Source organism: Numenius arquata, chromosome 1, assembly GCF_964106895.1.
Source record: "Numenius arquata chromosome 1, bNumArq3.hap1.1, whole genome shotgun sequence".
Classification (NCBI taxonomy): domain Eukaryota; kingdom Metazoa; phylum Chordata; class Aves; order Charadriiformes; family Scolopacidae; genus Numenius; species Numenius arquata.
In genome coordinates, this window is record NC_133576.1 from 63,330,896 (window position 1) to 63,348,068 (window position 17,173).

Below are 17,173 nucleotides of genomic sequence, written 5' to 3' on the forward strand. Positions count from 1 at the left end.
CAAGAAGGTAATGTTACATAGTTGTAACAGTATGTAGATCAAAGTTTGACTTTTGAGAGATTGTATCATGCTTTTTTTTTTCTTTTCAGTTTCCATTGTTCCTTTTTGTCAGACATAAAACGAAGAAAACAGATATGAAAACCAATAACTTCGTATCTAATTTTGACTAACTGTTCTCACACTTGATTTGAACTAATGTGATGCTATTACATTAACTGGAATTTCTGAATTAGATGGAGGTAGATTAGGTTGTCATACAGAATAGCAGGCATACCTGTGAAAAATACTGTACAGAAGTCATATCATAACAAAGAGATTATCCAATGCAGCAAAACATTTAATGAATGTTTCCTATGGGAGTGCAAATATGCTTAAAAAGGAGATGCTGTTTATTTGGGGCAGAAAATTCCCTGGAGCTAGCACTTAAATGTGATACCTTCCTGAAAGCAGCAATGTTTGGGCTGTGGTTTGGTTTGAAAGCATATACAGAAGCAGAAATATTTGGTTTGCAGTATAACCTCTGACAAGCTTGTGGCTTCAATTTTCAGCTCTCTTACCTTATGTATCTTTGGAAACACAGCTAACCACAGTGCCTAACATCTCAGAGCCTTGGAGTGGAAGTAGTGTGTGAATTTAATTGTTTGGTTTGGGTTGGGGTTTTGTTGTTGGTTTTTTGTTTGTTTGTTTTGTTGGTTTTGGGTTTGTTTTTTTTTTTTTTAATTTTTTTTTATTTATTTATGCCAATATGAATGTGTCTGTTGATTTGAATTGTTTGTTTGTTCTTGGCCACAGGCTGACTGAGTGGGCTGGACTTCACTGGAAGAAGCCATTTCGCTGGGGAAGTGGAATAACTGTGGATCTCTCCCCACGCTGTTTGCTGGGAAGTGCTGCGCATTGCCAGGATTAAGCCAACGCTGAAATCTGGGATGGGCCTTAGGGGCAAACACTCTCTTGTTTCTTCTGACGTTGGGATTTGTCTACGGCCAGTCAGCTGAGGCACCTACTAAACATCAGCTTCTGGTTTTTCGCTGCCTGAACAAGGTTACGTTTTCTCTCACTTCATCTCCCTTTGACAACTTTTTTTATTGTATTAGTTTTCATTTTCCTTGACTGATTAATTTTCTCCAGGCTGTGGAAAGAAGAGCCCTGCTGATGTTGATTTAAATAATGTCGAAACCAATGGGACTCCTATGGCTGCCTTTGATCTTCACCCCAGTGTGTGTCATGTTGAATTCTAACTTCCTCCTGTGGATAACTGCACTGGCTATAAGATTTACTCTCATCGATGGCCAAGCACAATACCCAGTTGTTACCACAAATTATGGCAAAATACGTGGTTTAAGAACACCTTTGCCTAATGAGATCCTTGGTCCAGTGGAGCAGTACCTGGGTGTTCCTTATGCCTCTCCTCCAACTGGAGAAAGGCGATTTCAGCCCCCTGAGCCACCATCATCTTGGACGGGTGTCCGCAATGCCACACAGTTTGCTGCCGTCTGCCCTCAGTACCTGGATGAGAGGTCACTGCTCAACGACATGCTACCAGTCTGGTTTACAGCCAATCTGGATACTGTGGTGACATATGTTCAAGATCAAAATGAAGACTGTCTGTATTTGAATATCTATGTGCCCACAGAGGACGGTAAGTACTCTAAGGACCACACTACAGTGCACTCACCAGTTCTGCACAGGAGTAGTAGCCAGGTCTTCAAAGCATCTTGCTCAGTTTCCTCCATATTTTATCTGTGGAAATGGATCATGCCTCTGAACATGCATTATAAGTAGTACTTTGTAGACTGAACATGCTTGCACTAGTTCTCTTTCATGTTTCATTGTAACATCAAACCACAATTTTCTTTGCAGGCAAATGCCAGGGTGTGTCAACCAGCCTTAAGTTTACTTATGAACTACAGCTGAGCATCAAGAGAGAAAAGGGGAAATAAACATTAACCAGAAGTAATGTATTTATTTTCCCATGCATGTATGGTACAAATACTGCCACATAATAATTCTTAAAGAAGAATTTCCCTATTTTTTTTTCTTTAGTTTCATTATAATACCTCTGTTAACTCTTAATACTGTTAACTCCTCTTGATTTTAATAGATAATAGAAAATTGTTATAGAAGCTCAGTCTGCAGTTTTTTCCCAGGCTTTTTACCTATGAAACTTTTCAGTCCAATGTATTTTTCTTCATTCACTAAATTTGAAATGAAGTAAACATGATTTTATTTTGCAGAGCTGAACAGATGGCCTTAAACTTTCATCTGTTTTCTGCAATTCTTTTTCAAGAGGGATGCTTTAAACTACCTTCTATAGACAAAAAAAGATAAACACAATTGGTAGCACACAACTCTTTGAAAGTCTTCACGATCTCAATCTTAAAAATTCTAGCCTTATGCAATACTGAATGTATCTTTTTTCATTCTCAACGGTAGTGCTTCCTATAGACAAGAAGACTTGTTTTCTTCAGGCCCCAAATGAGTTAAGTTCATTTTCTATCACAAGGAAATAAAAAAATTCTACTGGCAATTATATTTAATATTCTGCTAAAAGCCAGTTCTTTCAGCCACTTAGAATGTAGTTACCAATGCATAAAGTGACGGATTTCTCCCAGATATGCAAATCCCTTCACTTTAGCTGAGGGTTTGATTTGCATAACCAAGGCATTGTGATTTCTCAGTAACCATACTCTAAATATGCAAATTTTTTACTCTGATTATTATAATCCTTCTGCCTTGATTGGCTTCTTTACTCAGAATTTCCAAGCTGTTTTCCAGCAATAAACATACCACCTTCTTTTCCTGTTCTCATCAGCTGAAGCAAAAACTTGAAAGCTAAAAATAAAGGGGTAAGGTTTGGGAATACCGGGAGCTCTGAAAACATAAATACTACCAAGCTGCTTAAATGAAATGTGCTCTGAAAGAAAAGCTGTGTGTATGGGGGCTCTGTGTGCGCATATGTGTATGTGTGTGTGTGCGTGCGTGACTGTAGATGAAGGAGCGGATGTTTCCACTCAGATCTTTCCCTCTTCCAGTCCCATTGCACTGCATCTCACTCCTTGGATAATAACACAGCTAATTCTTTCCCAAATTTGTGCTCTGGATTTTATCTTGCAGCTTTTAATTACTCACTAGGGTAAGCTTACCCTATGAAAGCAATTCAGGTTAAGATTTTATTTGTTCTCACGGAAGGAGTATCAGCTCTGCTAAGTCAGTCTTATTTTAATGTCCAATGTTGATAAATTCATATATTCCTCCAATCTAGTAATATGAAGTTTCATCCATTAATTAAGGAAGACAGGAAATTAGACATGGAAAAATATATACAAATGTCTAGGAAAAGAATATTTGATATCAAATGGATAATAATAAAATACCATGTGCTGAATGACTAACAACCTATGAAACTCCTCATCTTGCATGTAATAGTTAATGGCATTTACTGTTCAATTAAAAATAGGAAGGACTGGTAAATTCAGTTTTATCTGTTGTAGACCTTTTGCCCACTTAATTCCACAAAAATTGTATCTCTTACTCTTCCTCCTGGTTTTAGATTACTTTTTTTACACTGAATAACATGTAAATGGAATTTGTTTTCTTTTATATATCCTATGTACAGTCTTCCAAATACAAAGGCATACATAAGAGAGTATAGCTGAATAATGAGAGACAAGGTTTGGTGTCAATGATGAGCTGAAGGCAAGATTGTTCCCTTATAACATGACAAGCATTTTTATCAGGTTCCAACAGGGAATAAGAAACTTAAAAATGAATAAATAGAGTACATGATGTTTTAATTGTATGCTGTATACCTTATCAATAGTTAAATATAACTTAGTGTGGCTTTTTTGGTGAGGAAAATATGGAACCTTTTGCTCAGGAAGATGATTAAGGAGAACTGACCTACAAATCACATCTTCTAAGTTAGTGTGTCTCCAAATCATACTAAACATAAATAGCCTTAAAATGTAGTCCAGACAATCTGATTAAAGACATTATGTTTCATTACATGAGTCTTAGTTGGCAAAAATAAGCTACATTGTAATAGAGAAGGACCATGAAATTAATTTTTGAAGCAAGATCTCTAAGTGAGTGATTTTGAGTTAAATTCACATTTTCAGTTCTTTCTCAAGTACAGATTTATATAAAAGAGCCTTGATACTGTTTGTGTCTGGAAAAAAAAAGGCGCATGGAATCATCCAAACCTAATTAATATTGTGACTACGAAACTTTATCTAAATCATTTTATGCTATTTTTTTTTAAACTTTCGTGAGAAGAATTGATGAACAACTCTAAGGAATTAACAGTGGTCACATGCAGTGCTTACTTCTAATCAATTTTAGTGAATAACTCATGAAAATGCAACCCAGATTTGGTGGGTTTTTTGTTTTATTTTGTTGGGGGTTTTTTTGTACATATATAGCATGTACTATACATGTTTCTTATCACTTAACATGGTTTGGTCAAAGGGAACCAAGTTTTGATCATGCACTTTGAATAAAGAATTGAATCATAAATGCACACATGCATTTATCTGCTTTCAGAATTTCTTCACTGGAATTCTGCCAGTATAAACTAATTGAAATAAGAGTAGAATACAGTCCCTTTAACTGGGTACATAAAATTAGTTATTTAAAAAAATAGTTTGAAATGTTGCTGCTTTAGTCTGAAGAAATACAGTGAAATTAAATGACATAAAATTAGATAGTTCCTTAGTTGGAGTACCTCGGTAAAGAAATTAAATGGCCTGTTACACAGTTTCTATCTATATTAATCGTAAATTGACTCGTAAGATTCTGGATTTCAAATGTCAAATAGCAGCAGAATCCTGTCAGAATTTTCAATGTTATAGTATTTTTACAAAGCAAAGAGTATCTTTGTGTTTAGGAGCCTTTTTTTTTTTTTTTTTTTTCATTTTAGCTGAAAATCTTATTTATGATAGAAAACAAAACACATAACCTAATAGAATATTTTTGCAATTCTGTCCATGTGGATTTTTATTCTTTTGCTGTTAATCACTGGACAAATGGCTTGTACTGACACTTTCCTTAGAGTAACACCTATGTTTCAGAGAATCGAAGGTAGCTGGAGAATTTCAATGTTTGTTTTCCTTTGTCTTTGGAAGGGAAAGAATGGCAACCACTATAATCCATTGAGATTTTTGGGGGGATCACAATAAGTATAAATAATAATGCAGTTATTTTAAAGATATACAGTACAAGCAATAAAGATAAAATTTAGCAAACTGCTTTTATTTTATGTCAAACCTATAGTCATTAGAAATTACTCAGAACTTAAACAACTAAAATATTTATAGTAAAATTATCATTTTATCCAAATTGCTTTCTAAACATTTGTCTTGATCTTCAGAATCATTTGTGTGGGTATATATTGTCTTGTCTGCCTTTCCAGTTACTAGAAACTGTAATTTTCCAGAGAATACTTGAATGTCAGTTTTTAGGAGGTCATCTAGGGAGATGATATTGAGGACAGCCTGTTTATTATAACTTCAGTCTGAATATGGGTTTATCTACAGTGGAAATGCTAGATTGAAGAGGACACAGACTGTTAATCGGCTGTGCTTAATCCCAGGCCTTTATCATTTGAATCTGTGGATGCTGAAGGAGATTGCTACCTCCTATCATAATTGGGGAAAAAAAACCCCAAAACCAAACCAAATAACAAACAGAAAATACCATTATTTTGAATTTCTTTCATAATAAACTTCAAAATTGTATTAATAGCAAGGCAAGATAAAACAAACAAACAAAAAGAAAAACATGAACAAATCATTTTTTGTTTGTTTAAAACCTGCTCTGTTCAGATCAAAACAGAAAGTAAAATAAAAAAGAAGACTTTTTGTGATCAATAGTAAGCATATACATATGACTTATTTTTATATATGAATAGAGAGTACATTTTACACAAGTGGGTAGCTACTCAACCACTATCCATCAGGGATTAATGAACTTTTTAGCATCCTCAGAGGTTTGCTCACTGAAAATGCTCTGTGAACTCTTGTGTCATTTACATCACATTAAATGCAGCTGATATGACAACAAAAGGTGGTAGGCTGTGATATTTATTGAGGCTGAATGGGAAAGTCATAGTTTTTTTCATTAGATTAGGGAAACTGGGAACGTTGTCCAGGATTAGTGGTGTATTTAACCGTGGGCTACCAGGAAGACAAAAGTCTTGGGCAAGAACAAAGAGATCAATAGCGTTCCTTCTCTGGGCAGTAATGAGGAGGAAATGCACCTGTATCTTTAGACTGTGTGTCTATTTGACTAAGAAAAAGAAATTAAAAACCTAAACAAAGCTGATAAAGAAGATATGCCTTAGGTGGTTTCTATGGCTTGCATACTGCGCCCACTTTTTCATGTCAAACATCTGCTTAGTATATAACTCAGCGTTTTCTGCCTTCACCTTGCCATTGCTGTTGAATTGCAGTGTCTGTTGGAAAAAGTCTTTTTCTCAAAATTATACTGATAAAACTTAATTGATAAAAAATTTAATTTTTCCCTTTTTTGGGGGGCGGGGGGAGAAAGGTAGTAGAAAGATGAATCCCATCTTTACAATTATTTGGTGGGATGGAATAAAAAAAGTAAGCTATTCAATGGCTCCTTTACTTATATGAGAAATAAGGGTCCATATTTAAAAATAGTAACATAGTGTACAAGATAGGTACAATATTGTACAAAATCATTTTGTTGAATTATTAGTAGGTAATAATAGTAACTTTTATTTTCCAAATAAATCTGAATTTCTGTACAGCCAATTCTCCTAAACCGTATGTGTTTCAAGTTTCAGTAGATGTGTATCTTATATTTATCAGATAATCTCAAAATTGAAATTGTTCTATCATTTCTTCACTGCTTGTGCAAATTTAAGTAGCTACTTAAGAAATCAAATATATAGCTTCAAGAAATTAAGAATACAATATCTTTGTTTACATGTTTATAATGCTGATTCTTCCTCAAAACCTTTATTATGTGTTTCTTAAAGTCAATTATAGTTTATGCAATTGATATAGGAACATAGTTTTACTTCTGGTTTCTGATGTATTTTTAAAAGCAAATTAATTAAGTTTAGTTATATTTCTAAAAATATTTTAAATCTTTAAAAAAATATTTAGGAATGTGTTTTTTTTTAATAGATAATAATTTTCAAACAACTTCATATTACAAATAATGTTATTCTGAGACAAAAAAGAATATAAAAAGAGTTTGTTCCCAGCTTCAAGACTGTCACAGTTTTTATCAATGACTAGTTTATTTTTAAGCTACACCCTTTCAGTCAATTCTTTGTCTTCTTTGGAAAAATACAAATTCATTATTTACATTCTCTTGTTATTGAAAGGCATTTCAGTTTATACTGCAGAAAAATTATACACAATGAGACATATCCTTTTGTAAAAAGCTTGTGTTGCTTTCCAAAGTGAAAGGTATTAACAGTACGTAACAATTACAATATGAAATGATAACATTGGAATTAATGCATATAATCCCAGTTGAACATAAACATAAATATTTTAGCGTCAGAGAGAAAATCGCTCTCCGTTGTGAAAGATAAACTCCCCATTGTGTCAGAGCACCTCAAGCCAATTTGTTCACTCTTAGGGTCCAATATATCCCCTCCTCCTAATCTAGAAATATTGCAGCATCTGTGAAAAAGAAGGCATATGTCTGACTATCCTCTGCCTACCAGGATAAAGCTGTGGGTAATCCAGGCCCTTATTTCACATTCTTGCTTTTAACAGTCACAAATACCTTCTGACACCAAAGAACAGGACTCTAATCTAGATGAAATAAAGTTCTTAAATCCTTAGAGCTAAATTCAGATTTAGTTGCTGATTTTAAAATGCTGTCCTTCCCTCCAGGAGTTGCCCATTCCACAGGCACTTTATAGGATTGCACCCAAATGGCCTTTGAGGAATTTCTATTCAGTGAAGCCTAGCAAAAAGACTCAGCATTCAATATGACATTATCTAATCTGAACAAGATTTTTGGCACAGTTTCCTAGAGTCTCATCATTGCCTCATATTGAAAAACCTGCTAGAATGGAGGGGAATGTTCTTTAAAACAGGATGAATTAATTTTTCTTCCACAAAAACAAATTAATTTTATCATCCCTTTTGTCAAAGAACAATGCCTTTGGAGTCACAGAGGCTGTGCCATTTGTCTCAGTGACACAACAGAAAGAGTTTTTAGTCATGTGGGTCATGAGACAGATCAGATGGGCAATTTTACTTCATTCTACGCATTGACTCAGGGTGTTTTTTGGTGGTTTTTTTGTTTTGTTTTGGTTTGGTTTGGTTTGGTTTTTTTGGTGTGTTTTGGTTTTGGTATTCTGGTGCCTTTTTTTTGTTGTTTGGTTTGTTTTTTGTTTTTGGGTTTTTTTGGGGTTTTTTAGATAGTTTTCCTCTGCACTCCTGCAAAACATGTCTTTGCATGCTGCTGCTTTGCGCTGTATGTCTTCTTGCTTTCTGACAAAACACAAACCAACACAACACATAGTAATACTGAGGCAGTGCCTCTGTCCTAGGGCAGTGCAGTGGGTCATCGACAGACTTCTGAGTAGTGAATAGTGTGGAATCTGCTCAGATCTCAGCAGCATCATTGCTATACCACTTGTATCAGCTTTGATTTCCTACTAAGGCTTTGTGATCTCATTGATCTTCCTTCAGGTATTTTTTGCATAGGTCAGAAAGTTTTGAAAGTTATTAGTATATTTTCTTTCAAATTTGGTTTAATTTCCCTTACTTGGCACAGTAATCACAGCTTCAGACAAACCCGCCACTTGCTGAGTAGCTCAATTAACTCTTAAGGCTCATAAATCAGGCCATGTCAGTGGAAATACTTAAAGGAATTGTCCCCACATCAATAGAATAGTCATAGGTAGTGTGTGAACCAGGCAAATGTGCAATTTTGTTCTAGAAATGTTTAGGTGTTTACAAAATAAATTAACACAAATTTGAAATAAAGCAAATGCTCAACATTTGCTTCTCAGAATTCCTGACAAAATTGTTCACAACTGAAGTGAAGAGAGAAATTTCTTCTGGACATAATAGCTTTTTGCACAGTACTTTGGGCTGTCATCCTTTTTAAAGTGAAAGAATATCTCCAGCATTCAAGTTTTTATGTCAGTGCTTCTTGCTTATGATTCCAGATAAAATTCTCAAAATGGCATATAATCAATTACATATGCTCACATTTTGTGATAGCATTAGTTGAATGTATTAGTTGTTATGCAAATAGAAAAAAGAAAAAAAAAAGAAAAAAATTTTTAAAGATAACATATTTCATTTGTGCTTGTGATATTATCATCATTTGAAGGAATAGGAATGAACTTAAATTCTTAGGGTTTAGGGCTTTTTTAATCTGGATGTTGCTCCTGGTACCCAAAGAGACAAAAATAAAAAATAATTATTATAAAACCGTGAAAACGAACTAACGCTTACAGCTATCTGGTGCTGATGTGTTAAAAATCCATTACAGAAATGTTATAATAAAATGAAAATTTGTCTTTTACAGTTCTTGCTGTAGGCAAACTTATAGTGAAGAATAAATTTACTTGCAAGGCTAAGCTGAATTCCTACTCTCTATATATAGAATTTTAGTCAAAAATAGAATTTCTGGTGCCTTACTCCAAAATGCTTATTATTGCTGGGTTGCTGTTAAATGGATTTTTAATTGACAGGGTGTGACATATTTAATCTAATGGAGAGAAATTACTTTGTGCTGACTCAAATGACTACCCGATTAATCACTGGTAGTGTTTACAAGCCATCATAGCTGGAAATCATGGATACATTGTCTGATTTAGTAAATATGCAGCAGGGCAAATGAAAACCCAATCCAAATCTATACATTTCATCCTCTTACAAATAAATTAGAATCAAATTATCTTTTATGTGGTATTTTTAGTGTGGTTAGGAAATTTAAAATAATAATAATTCTGCATTTGTAATAGTGCCCCAATGGTTATGCTTTCGCTTGCGATTCATGCTTTGTTCAGCCAGCAGAGGGAGCACAAGTTATCAGCAAACTAATTTTTTCTGTCTCTGGACATCGAGAGCACCACAAACGATGCTGGTGAATACAGCAGTAAAACATGCAAACAGGTGCTGGTTTATGCCCTTTCAACAGATAGGAGGGGAACCTACCCACCTTTTGCAAGCTGAAAATTAATAACGTTGCAACTGTTGGTTCTATTTTTGTGGACCGAGGAATTTATATATGAATAAAACCTATCCAAGCAAAATATGCACTAACACTGAGAAACTTAAATGAAGCTAATTTATTATTATAAATTAATACAGGTTTAGATGAGAAGCATACTGAGAATGTCTCAATTTTTAATTGAGTAACAAATAATAATACTTGGTTTGAAATTCCTGCAAGGCATTTGATGGCAGAGTTGATTCCAAAGTAGAAAATCTGATCTGTTCAGTTATGGTGAGTTAGTAGAAACATTCCTGCATAAAAGGGAATAATTTTGTTCTTCTAATTTATAACCTCAACTTAGAGGCAGATTTTTTTTTTTCAATTATGCTATCGACTATCTACTTTCTGTATTATATTTATACAGCTGAATCATGCAAAATGCCAAATGCGTTTTACATCCTCTTCTTTCACTGAGACAAAAATGTTAAGCATGCTGAAGTTTCATCCTCACTGACAGTACACAGTTTTTGTTATCATCATATTGGAACTAACAATATAATTATGTTATATTAATGAACCAATGTGCCAAACTATTCAATTTTTGGAGGGCTTCCCCTTCAAAATATCTTGGTTCCAGGTATAATGTATCTGATTCAAAAGGACTGGTATGGATATGATCTTGTTGATTTGAGTTGCTCTTATCATCAGGACTTACACTACCTAAACAATAGACCTTGTGCTGCCTTCAGGGAATAGGTGCAACAGGCTGAGTTGCAATTGATGACTAGGGTGTGTCCTTGGGACTTGGATCAAATCAGATGTTTACTGTGGTGATGTGTAAAACCATCCATATGGAATAATTGCTATGCTTTGTCACTAACATTTACCTCAAAATGTATTTTAGTCAAAGAAAAAGACACAAACATTGTACAGGAGGAAGCATCTTAGTATGACAATCCCTCAGTGGGAATTTTTTAATGAAAACAGATTGAAGAAAGAACTGTATACAAATAAATACAGTAAGGTGAACTTAAACAATGGAAAAAGTTTCTAAAAAACTTGCTGCATGGTTTATTCTTTATTTTCATTGTCAAAGGATTATCTATAAAATCTTCAGTCTTATTCCTAATACTAAACCATAGTAACTGGATTAAATAGGTAAACTTTTATTCTTAACTGTAGCTATTTTCACAATAAACTGCTCAGGGATGTTCAAGCCATATTTCTTTCCTCTTTATCCAGTATTACTACTCTTTGGTACTACTTGTTGTTACTGACTTTTGTCACTGTCTCTTTGCTCATGTTATAAGTGAATGCCTGTGCTCACTTTAAAAGTGAATACCATAAAAGAGTTGCAGCCTCAGTTTCCATCTCCATAAAAGATGTTATACAGATATAATTAATATTTTTTTTTTTTTTTCACCAAAGTTACACACAAGAAGCAGCAAAAAGTGAGGAAAAATCAACTATGGCTCTCAAATCTCTGGCTCTCAAATAATTTTTGGAAGGGAGACAGCGATTAAATATGTGGACCAGAAATTCAGCTATGCAGTGTGTGTGAATGGATCAGGTGAAGAGAGAGAGCCTGATTCTCTCAGATGTCCTAGTCCTTGTGTACAGGATTCCTTCAGTGGGCCTCTCAGCTATGCCTGGCAAGCTGCATTGGGGCTGTAGGGTAGTACGTGAGGATCCTAATGTACCCTACAGTGGTACATTAGGATTTTCTTTAATTTAGTTGTTGTAGTTGTTTTTATTTTTTGTTTTTAGCTGAATAGCTCTTGCTTGCATTTTGGTTATCATCATGAAATGCTCGTCACACGCGCCATTGTATAAGTATGCTCAGCAAGTATTTGAGATATTGCAAGACTCGAGAGGGGGGATAGTGTTCCGTTATTGAAAGTGTCAGTATGCCTATAAAAATGACTGAGCATCTAGGAAGCCAGTGAAAAAAATCTCCATTGCATAACACCTATCTTGCTTTAGTTCAACCAGTTTTTTTCAGCTTTTAGCACCTTTGAAATTTCAGCTTTTAACACCTGTAATACTTAAGATAATTTTCTGTTATTCTTAAGTAATTGAAGTAGTTAGTAAGTAACGATAAGTTTAGAAGATACCAGCATACATCAGGTTTTTAAAATCTTATGAAATTAATAGTTTATGCCATTTATGAGTGCTGCTTCTGGATGTGTTATTTGTTAATAATGTACCAAACTTCTAAATGCATGCTATTTTACCATGCTTGTTCTGCATATCATGGAATCACGGAGTTGTCAGAGTTGGAAGGGACCTCTGGAGATCATCTAGTCCAACTCCCCTGCTAAAGCAGGATTGCCTAGAGCACATTACTCAGGACTGCATCCAGGCAGGTCTTGAAAATCTCCAGAGAAGGGGACTCCACGACCTCCCTGGGCAGCCTGTTCCAGTGCTCTGTCACCCTCGCCGTAATGAAGTTTTTCCTAATATTTGAATGGAACTTCCTATGTTCCAGCTTGTGCCCATTGCCCCTTGTCCTGCCACTGGGAACCACTGAAGAGTCTGGCTCCCTCCTCCTTCAACCCACCCTTTAGATACTTGTAAGCATTAATAAGGTCTCCCCTCAATCTTCTCTTCTCCAGGCTAAAGAGTCCCAGCTCTCTCAGCCTTTCCTCATAAGGGAGATGCTCCAAATATCTAATACAGTAAACCAGGATGGCTTACTGTTGGGATTATTAGCTGACCTCTCAAAATCCAAATAAACAGCTTTTGGATTTGCTTGTCTATATTAGTTTTTTTTCTCTTGTGATCTTTTCCTGCTTTGCCTCAACAGAAATGATAAGACAGTCACCATTATTTCCTAAAACCTGATGATAAAACAGTTATTTCTGCATTGTAAATGGAGCTAGTATAAAGTGTGTTTGTTTTCATGAGGTACTTAGCGAATGTGTTGTTTTACTGCAATTAACCTTTTTTCTTTTCCTTGCTGTTTTGTGACTTTTTAATTTCTTTTGTAAATGCTAGTTGGAACCACAAACACCTAATACTTTACCTTCCAGTTTCTCCATTTCTTGTACAGATTTATTACAGATTTCTTGTTTAACACAGAGATGTGAAGCAAAATTGCCAGTTTTTTTTTTTCCTTTTTTTTTTTTTTTTTTTTTAATCTACTAAAAGAATTGTATTTCTTAGGTACATTGGTACTGAAGTGGTCTGAGGGCATTTCTAACAGAAAGAGTTGTGAGGTACATTATCTGCTGCTAACGTGCTGCTGTTGTCCATTTAGAAAATGAGGATCATATTGATTTTCTCTGATTAGGGTTAAAAACAACTGCAAGAAGGAAATGCCTTTGGGTAATAAAAGGCTCAAGTTACTTCCTATACACTTACAACATAAAGACTACATTCTTACTTTTATTTGTGCGCACAGTTTTTTCTAGACTCTGTCTTATTCCCCTCTGTGACCCATGTACTGGCAACACATTGCATATCATTGCATTGTATTGTAACCTCTAAGCAAAACTCTGGAAGGTCCAAAGGGCAATAGATTGTGGAGCCGTTGTACCACAATAATTTTAGAGAATTTAGTAGAGAGGTTTAAAACTAGGGCATCTAAAAGATGATCTGACTCATTTACTGATAGAAGAGTGAAGCCTTGATATACATTTAATTCTTTACTCTCAATCTCCAGAAAGTAGAGATGGTAAATATAATTTTTCCAAGGGATAGAAGACATATAGCAAATAAGACTTATGCCAGAAGAGGATCCTAAGGCATTCAAATACTGAAATATGGGAAAAACTTTGTGGTTGGATAAGGCATGTAAGATGGCAGTGTAATGAATTTAAACTCTGAAAGGATCAGGTAAATCACTGATGAATGAAAAAAAGCTGTTACTAGTATGTCATGCATAGTTAATAGGTTTCTCTCATAAAGCTTAAGAAAAGCGTGAAGTCAGAAATGGATTTTGGAAGAAAGTGTGCTCTTTGCAGATCATAGAATCATAGAATGGTTAGAGTTGGAAGGGACCTTAAAGATCATGGAGTTCCAACCCCCCTGCCATGGGCAGGGACACCTCCACTAGAGCAGGTTGCTCAAAGCCCCATCCAGCCTGGCCTTAAACACTTCCAGGGATGGGGCATCCACAACTTCCCTGGGCAACTTGTTCCAGGGTCTCACCACCCTCACAGTAAAGAATTTCCTCCTAATATGTAATCTAAATCTCCCCTCTTCCAATTTAAAACCATTACCCCTTGTCCTGTCACTACATTTCCCAAAAAAGAGTCCCTCTCCGTCTCTCCTGTAGGCTCCCTTCAGGTATTGGAAGGCTGCTATGAGGTCTCCCCGGAGCCTTCTCTTCTCCAGGCTGAACAACCTCAGCTCTCTCAACCTGTCTTCATAGGGGAGGTGCTCCATCCCTCTGACCATCTTCGTGGCCCTCCGCTGGACCCGTTCCAACAGGTCCATGTCCTTCCTGTGTTGAGGACTCCAAAGCTGGACACAGTATTCCAGTATTCCAGGTGGGGTCTCACGAGCGCAGAGTAGAGGGGTAGAATCACCTCCCATGACCTGCTGGCCACACTTCTCTTGATGCAGCCCAAGGTTGGCTGCGGTTGGCTTTCTGGGCTGCCAGTGCGCACTGCCAGATCATGTTGAGCTTCTCATCCACCAACACCCCCAAGTCCTTCTCCTCAGGGCTGCTCTCCAGCCATTCTCTGCCCAACCTGTATTTGTGCCTGGGGTTGCCACGTCCCAGGTGCAGGACCCTGCACTTGGCCTGGTTGAACTTCATGCGATTTGCATGAGCCCACCTCTCAAGCCTGTCCAGGTCCCTCTGGATGGCATCCCTTCCCTGCATGGGAACCATGCCACCAAGCTTGGTGTCGTCGGCAAACTTGCTGAGGGTGCACTCTATCCCACTGTCCATGTCTCCGACAAAGATGTTGAACAGCACTGGTCCCAGTACCGACCCTTGAGGAACTCCATTCATCACTGGCCGCCAATTGGACATTGAACCATTGACCACAACCAATTGAGTGCAGCCATTCAGCCAGTTCCTTATCCACCGAGTGGTCCATCCATCGAACCCATGACTTTCCAATTTTGAGACCAGGATGTCGTACGGGACAGTGTCAAACGCTTTGCCTAAGTCCAGGTAGATGACGTCTGTTGCTCTGCCCTTGTACACCAACCCTGTGGCAGTATCGTAAAAGGCCACCAAATTTGTCAGGCACAATTTACCCTTGGCGAAGCCATTCTGGCTGTCTCCAATCACCGCTATTTTCCATGTGCCTTAGCAGAGATTCCAGGAGGATCTGCTCCATGATCTTGCCAGGCACAGAGGTGAGGCTGACTGGCCTGTAGTTCCCTGGGTCTTCCGTTTTTCCTTTTTTGAATATTGGGGTTATGTTCCCCTTTTTCCAGTCAGCAGGAACTTTGCCAGATTGCCACGATTTCTCAAATATGATGGAAAGCGGCTTAGCAACTTCATCTGCCAGCTCCCTCAGGACCCGTGGGTGGATTTCATCAGGTCCCATGGACTTATGCACCTTCAGGTTCCTTAAGAGGTCTTGAACCTGATCTTCTCCTACTGTGGGCAGTTCTTCATTCACAGAGCCCTTGTTTTTGCCTTCCGTGACTTGGGCAGTGTGGTTAGAGCCCTTGCCGGTGAAGGCTGAGGCAAAAAAGTTGTTCAGTAGCTCAGCCTTATCCATATCCTGGGTGGCCAGGTCTCCCGTTTCCTTCCGGAGAGGGCCCACAACTTCCCTAGTCTTGCCTTTGTCCCTGACATATCTGTAGAAGTTTTTCTTATTGTTTTTGATGTCCCTGGCTAGATTTAGTTCTGCCTGGGCTTTTGCTTGCCTGATCTGGTTCCTGGCCACTCGGACAGTTTCTTTATATTCTGCCCATAATAGCAGCATAATAGCCTGGAATGTTTCTGTGAGCCCTTTAATTTTCTTCATTATCTCTCAACTAATAAAGAAATTACTCCTGAGTAAAATATAAAGTGTTTGCTCTAGCAGACCTGCTAGACTCAGCTGGCTATGACCTAGTTGGCATAACCCTTGTAGATCATTGTGAAATGAATGCTTCACACGACCTATAAACACCCTTCTGAGACTGGACCTAATGCGATATGTACTTGTACACTGGGTCCAGCACTTTGGAACCACCAGGTACATTCTTTATGCATGGACCTTGTTTAATGCCCTTTTCAGTCAGCTAAGACTCTAGACCAAAGACCTTAACCAATGCTGACTATTTTCACTGTCTTCTTTCTGTTAAACAATCCTTACGGGGAGCAACCAAGTACTTTTATTTTCAGAGCTTAATTCTTCAAAGACGCTGTATTTCTTTTTGCATGCAGCTCACTTACTTTGTGTAGAAATAGAAAATAGTGTTTTTTACATAACCCAAGATGTGGTTATTACTAGAAAATATCACACCTTTCCCTGGCTCCCATTTCCTTAGTACAGCATTTCATTGTGTATACCCTGGCTTGCTTTCTCTAATCAGTTAGCTAACCTTGATTTGATTTCAAAGACTAAACGATTCCACAGTGGACTTGTTCCCTCTCTGCTGGCAGGCTCATTGCTCTGTCTTACCCACAACTGGTAAGAATAACTAAAAAGAGTTCAGACACAGTTGGGCTATAGCAGTATAAGAATAGCTACGTGAGTTCACTATACGCACATTCTTAGTCTATTATAAATGCCCTGACTTTTAAAGCTTAAAGTATTATTCATTAAAGCATTACTTTAATACTTAAGCTAATGCACTTTTTCACATGTTTATTGTGAGTTTAAAGTACACATAGCATGAACAGCCACAGTTTACATAATGTACAGTAATGGTAATGATTCACACCCTGAGAATTTAAACATTTAAACAGATCTAGTAATCAAGATGACATATGAATATGTAATTGTCAATTTTATCCTAGTCATATCTGAAGGTCCTGTGTTCAGCTGAAACAGAATAAAGCAGCAAGGGCTAACACCCTGTATGTTCATCAGCATAAAACAAGGGTGATTCC

The 17,173-nt window shown here is 36.9% G+C and overlaps 1 protein-coding gene across 3 annotated transcripts in view; it reads left to right on the forward strand.

Moving 5' to 3' along the window:
- Positions 1-1,167: 1,167 nt before the first annotated feature.
- The window catches only part of NLGN4X (neuroligin 4 X-linked), a 133,318-nt gene continuing 117,312 nt past the window's right edge, over positions 1,168-17,173 (forward strand). For 2 of the 3 annotated variants that reach the window (XM_074149785.1, XM_074149860.1), the window contains exon 1: positions 1,168-1,639. In XM_074149785.1, coding sequence (XP_074005886.1) covers positions 1,168-1,639 — 472 coding nt within the window. Of the gene's footprint in view, positions 1,666-17,173 lie in introns of all 3 variants that reach the window. The other variant, XM_074149950.1, reaches the window with a different exon arrangement.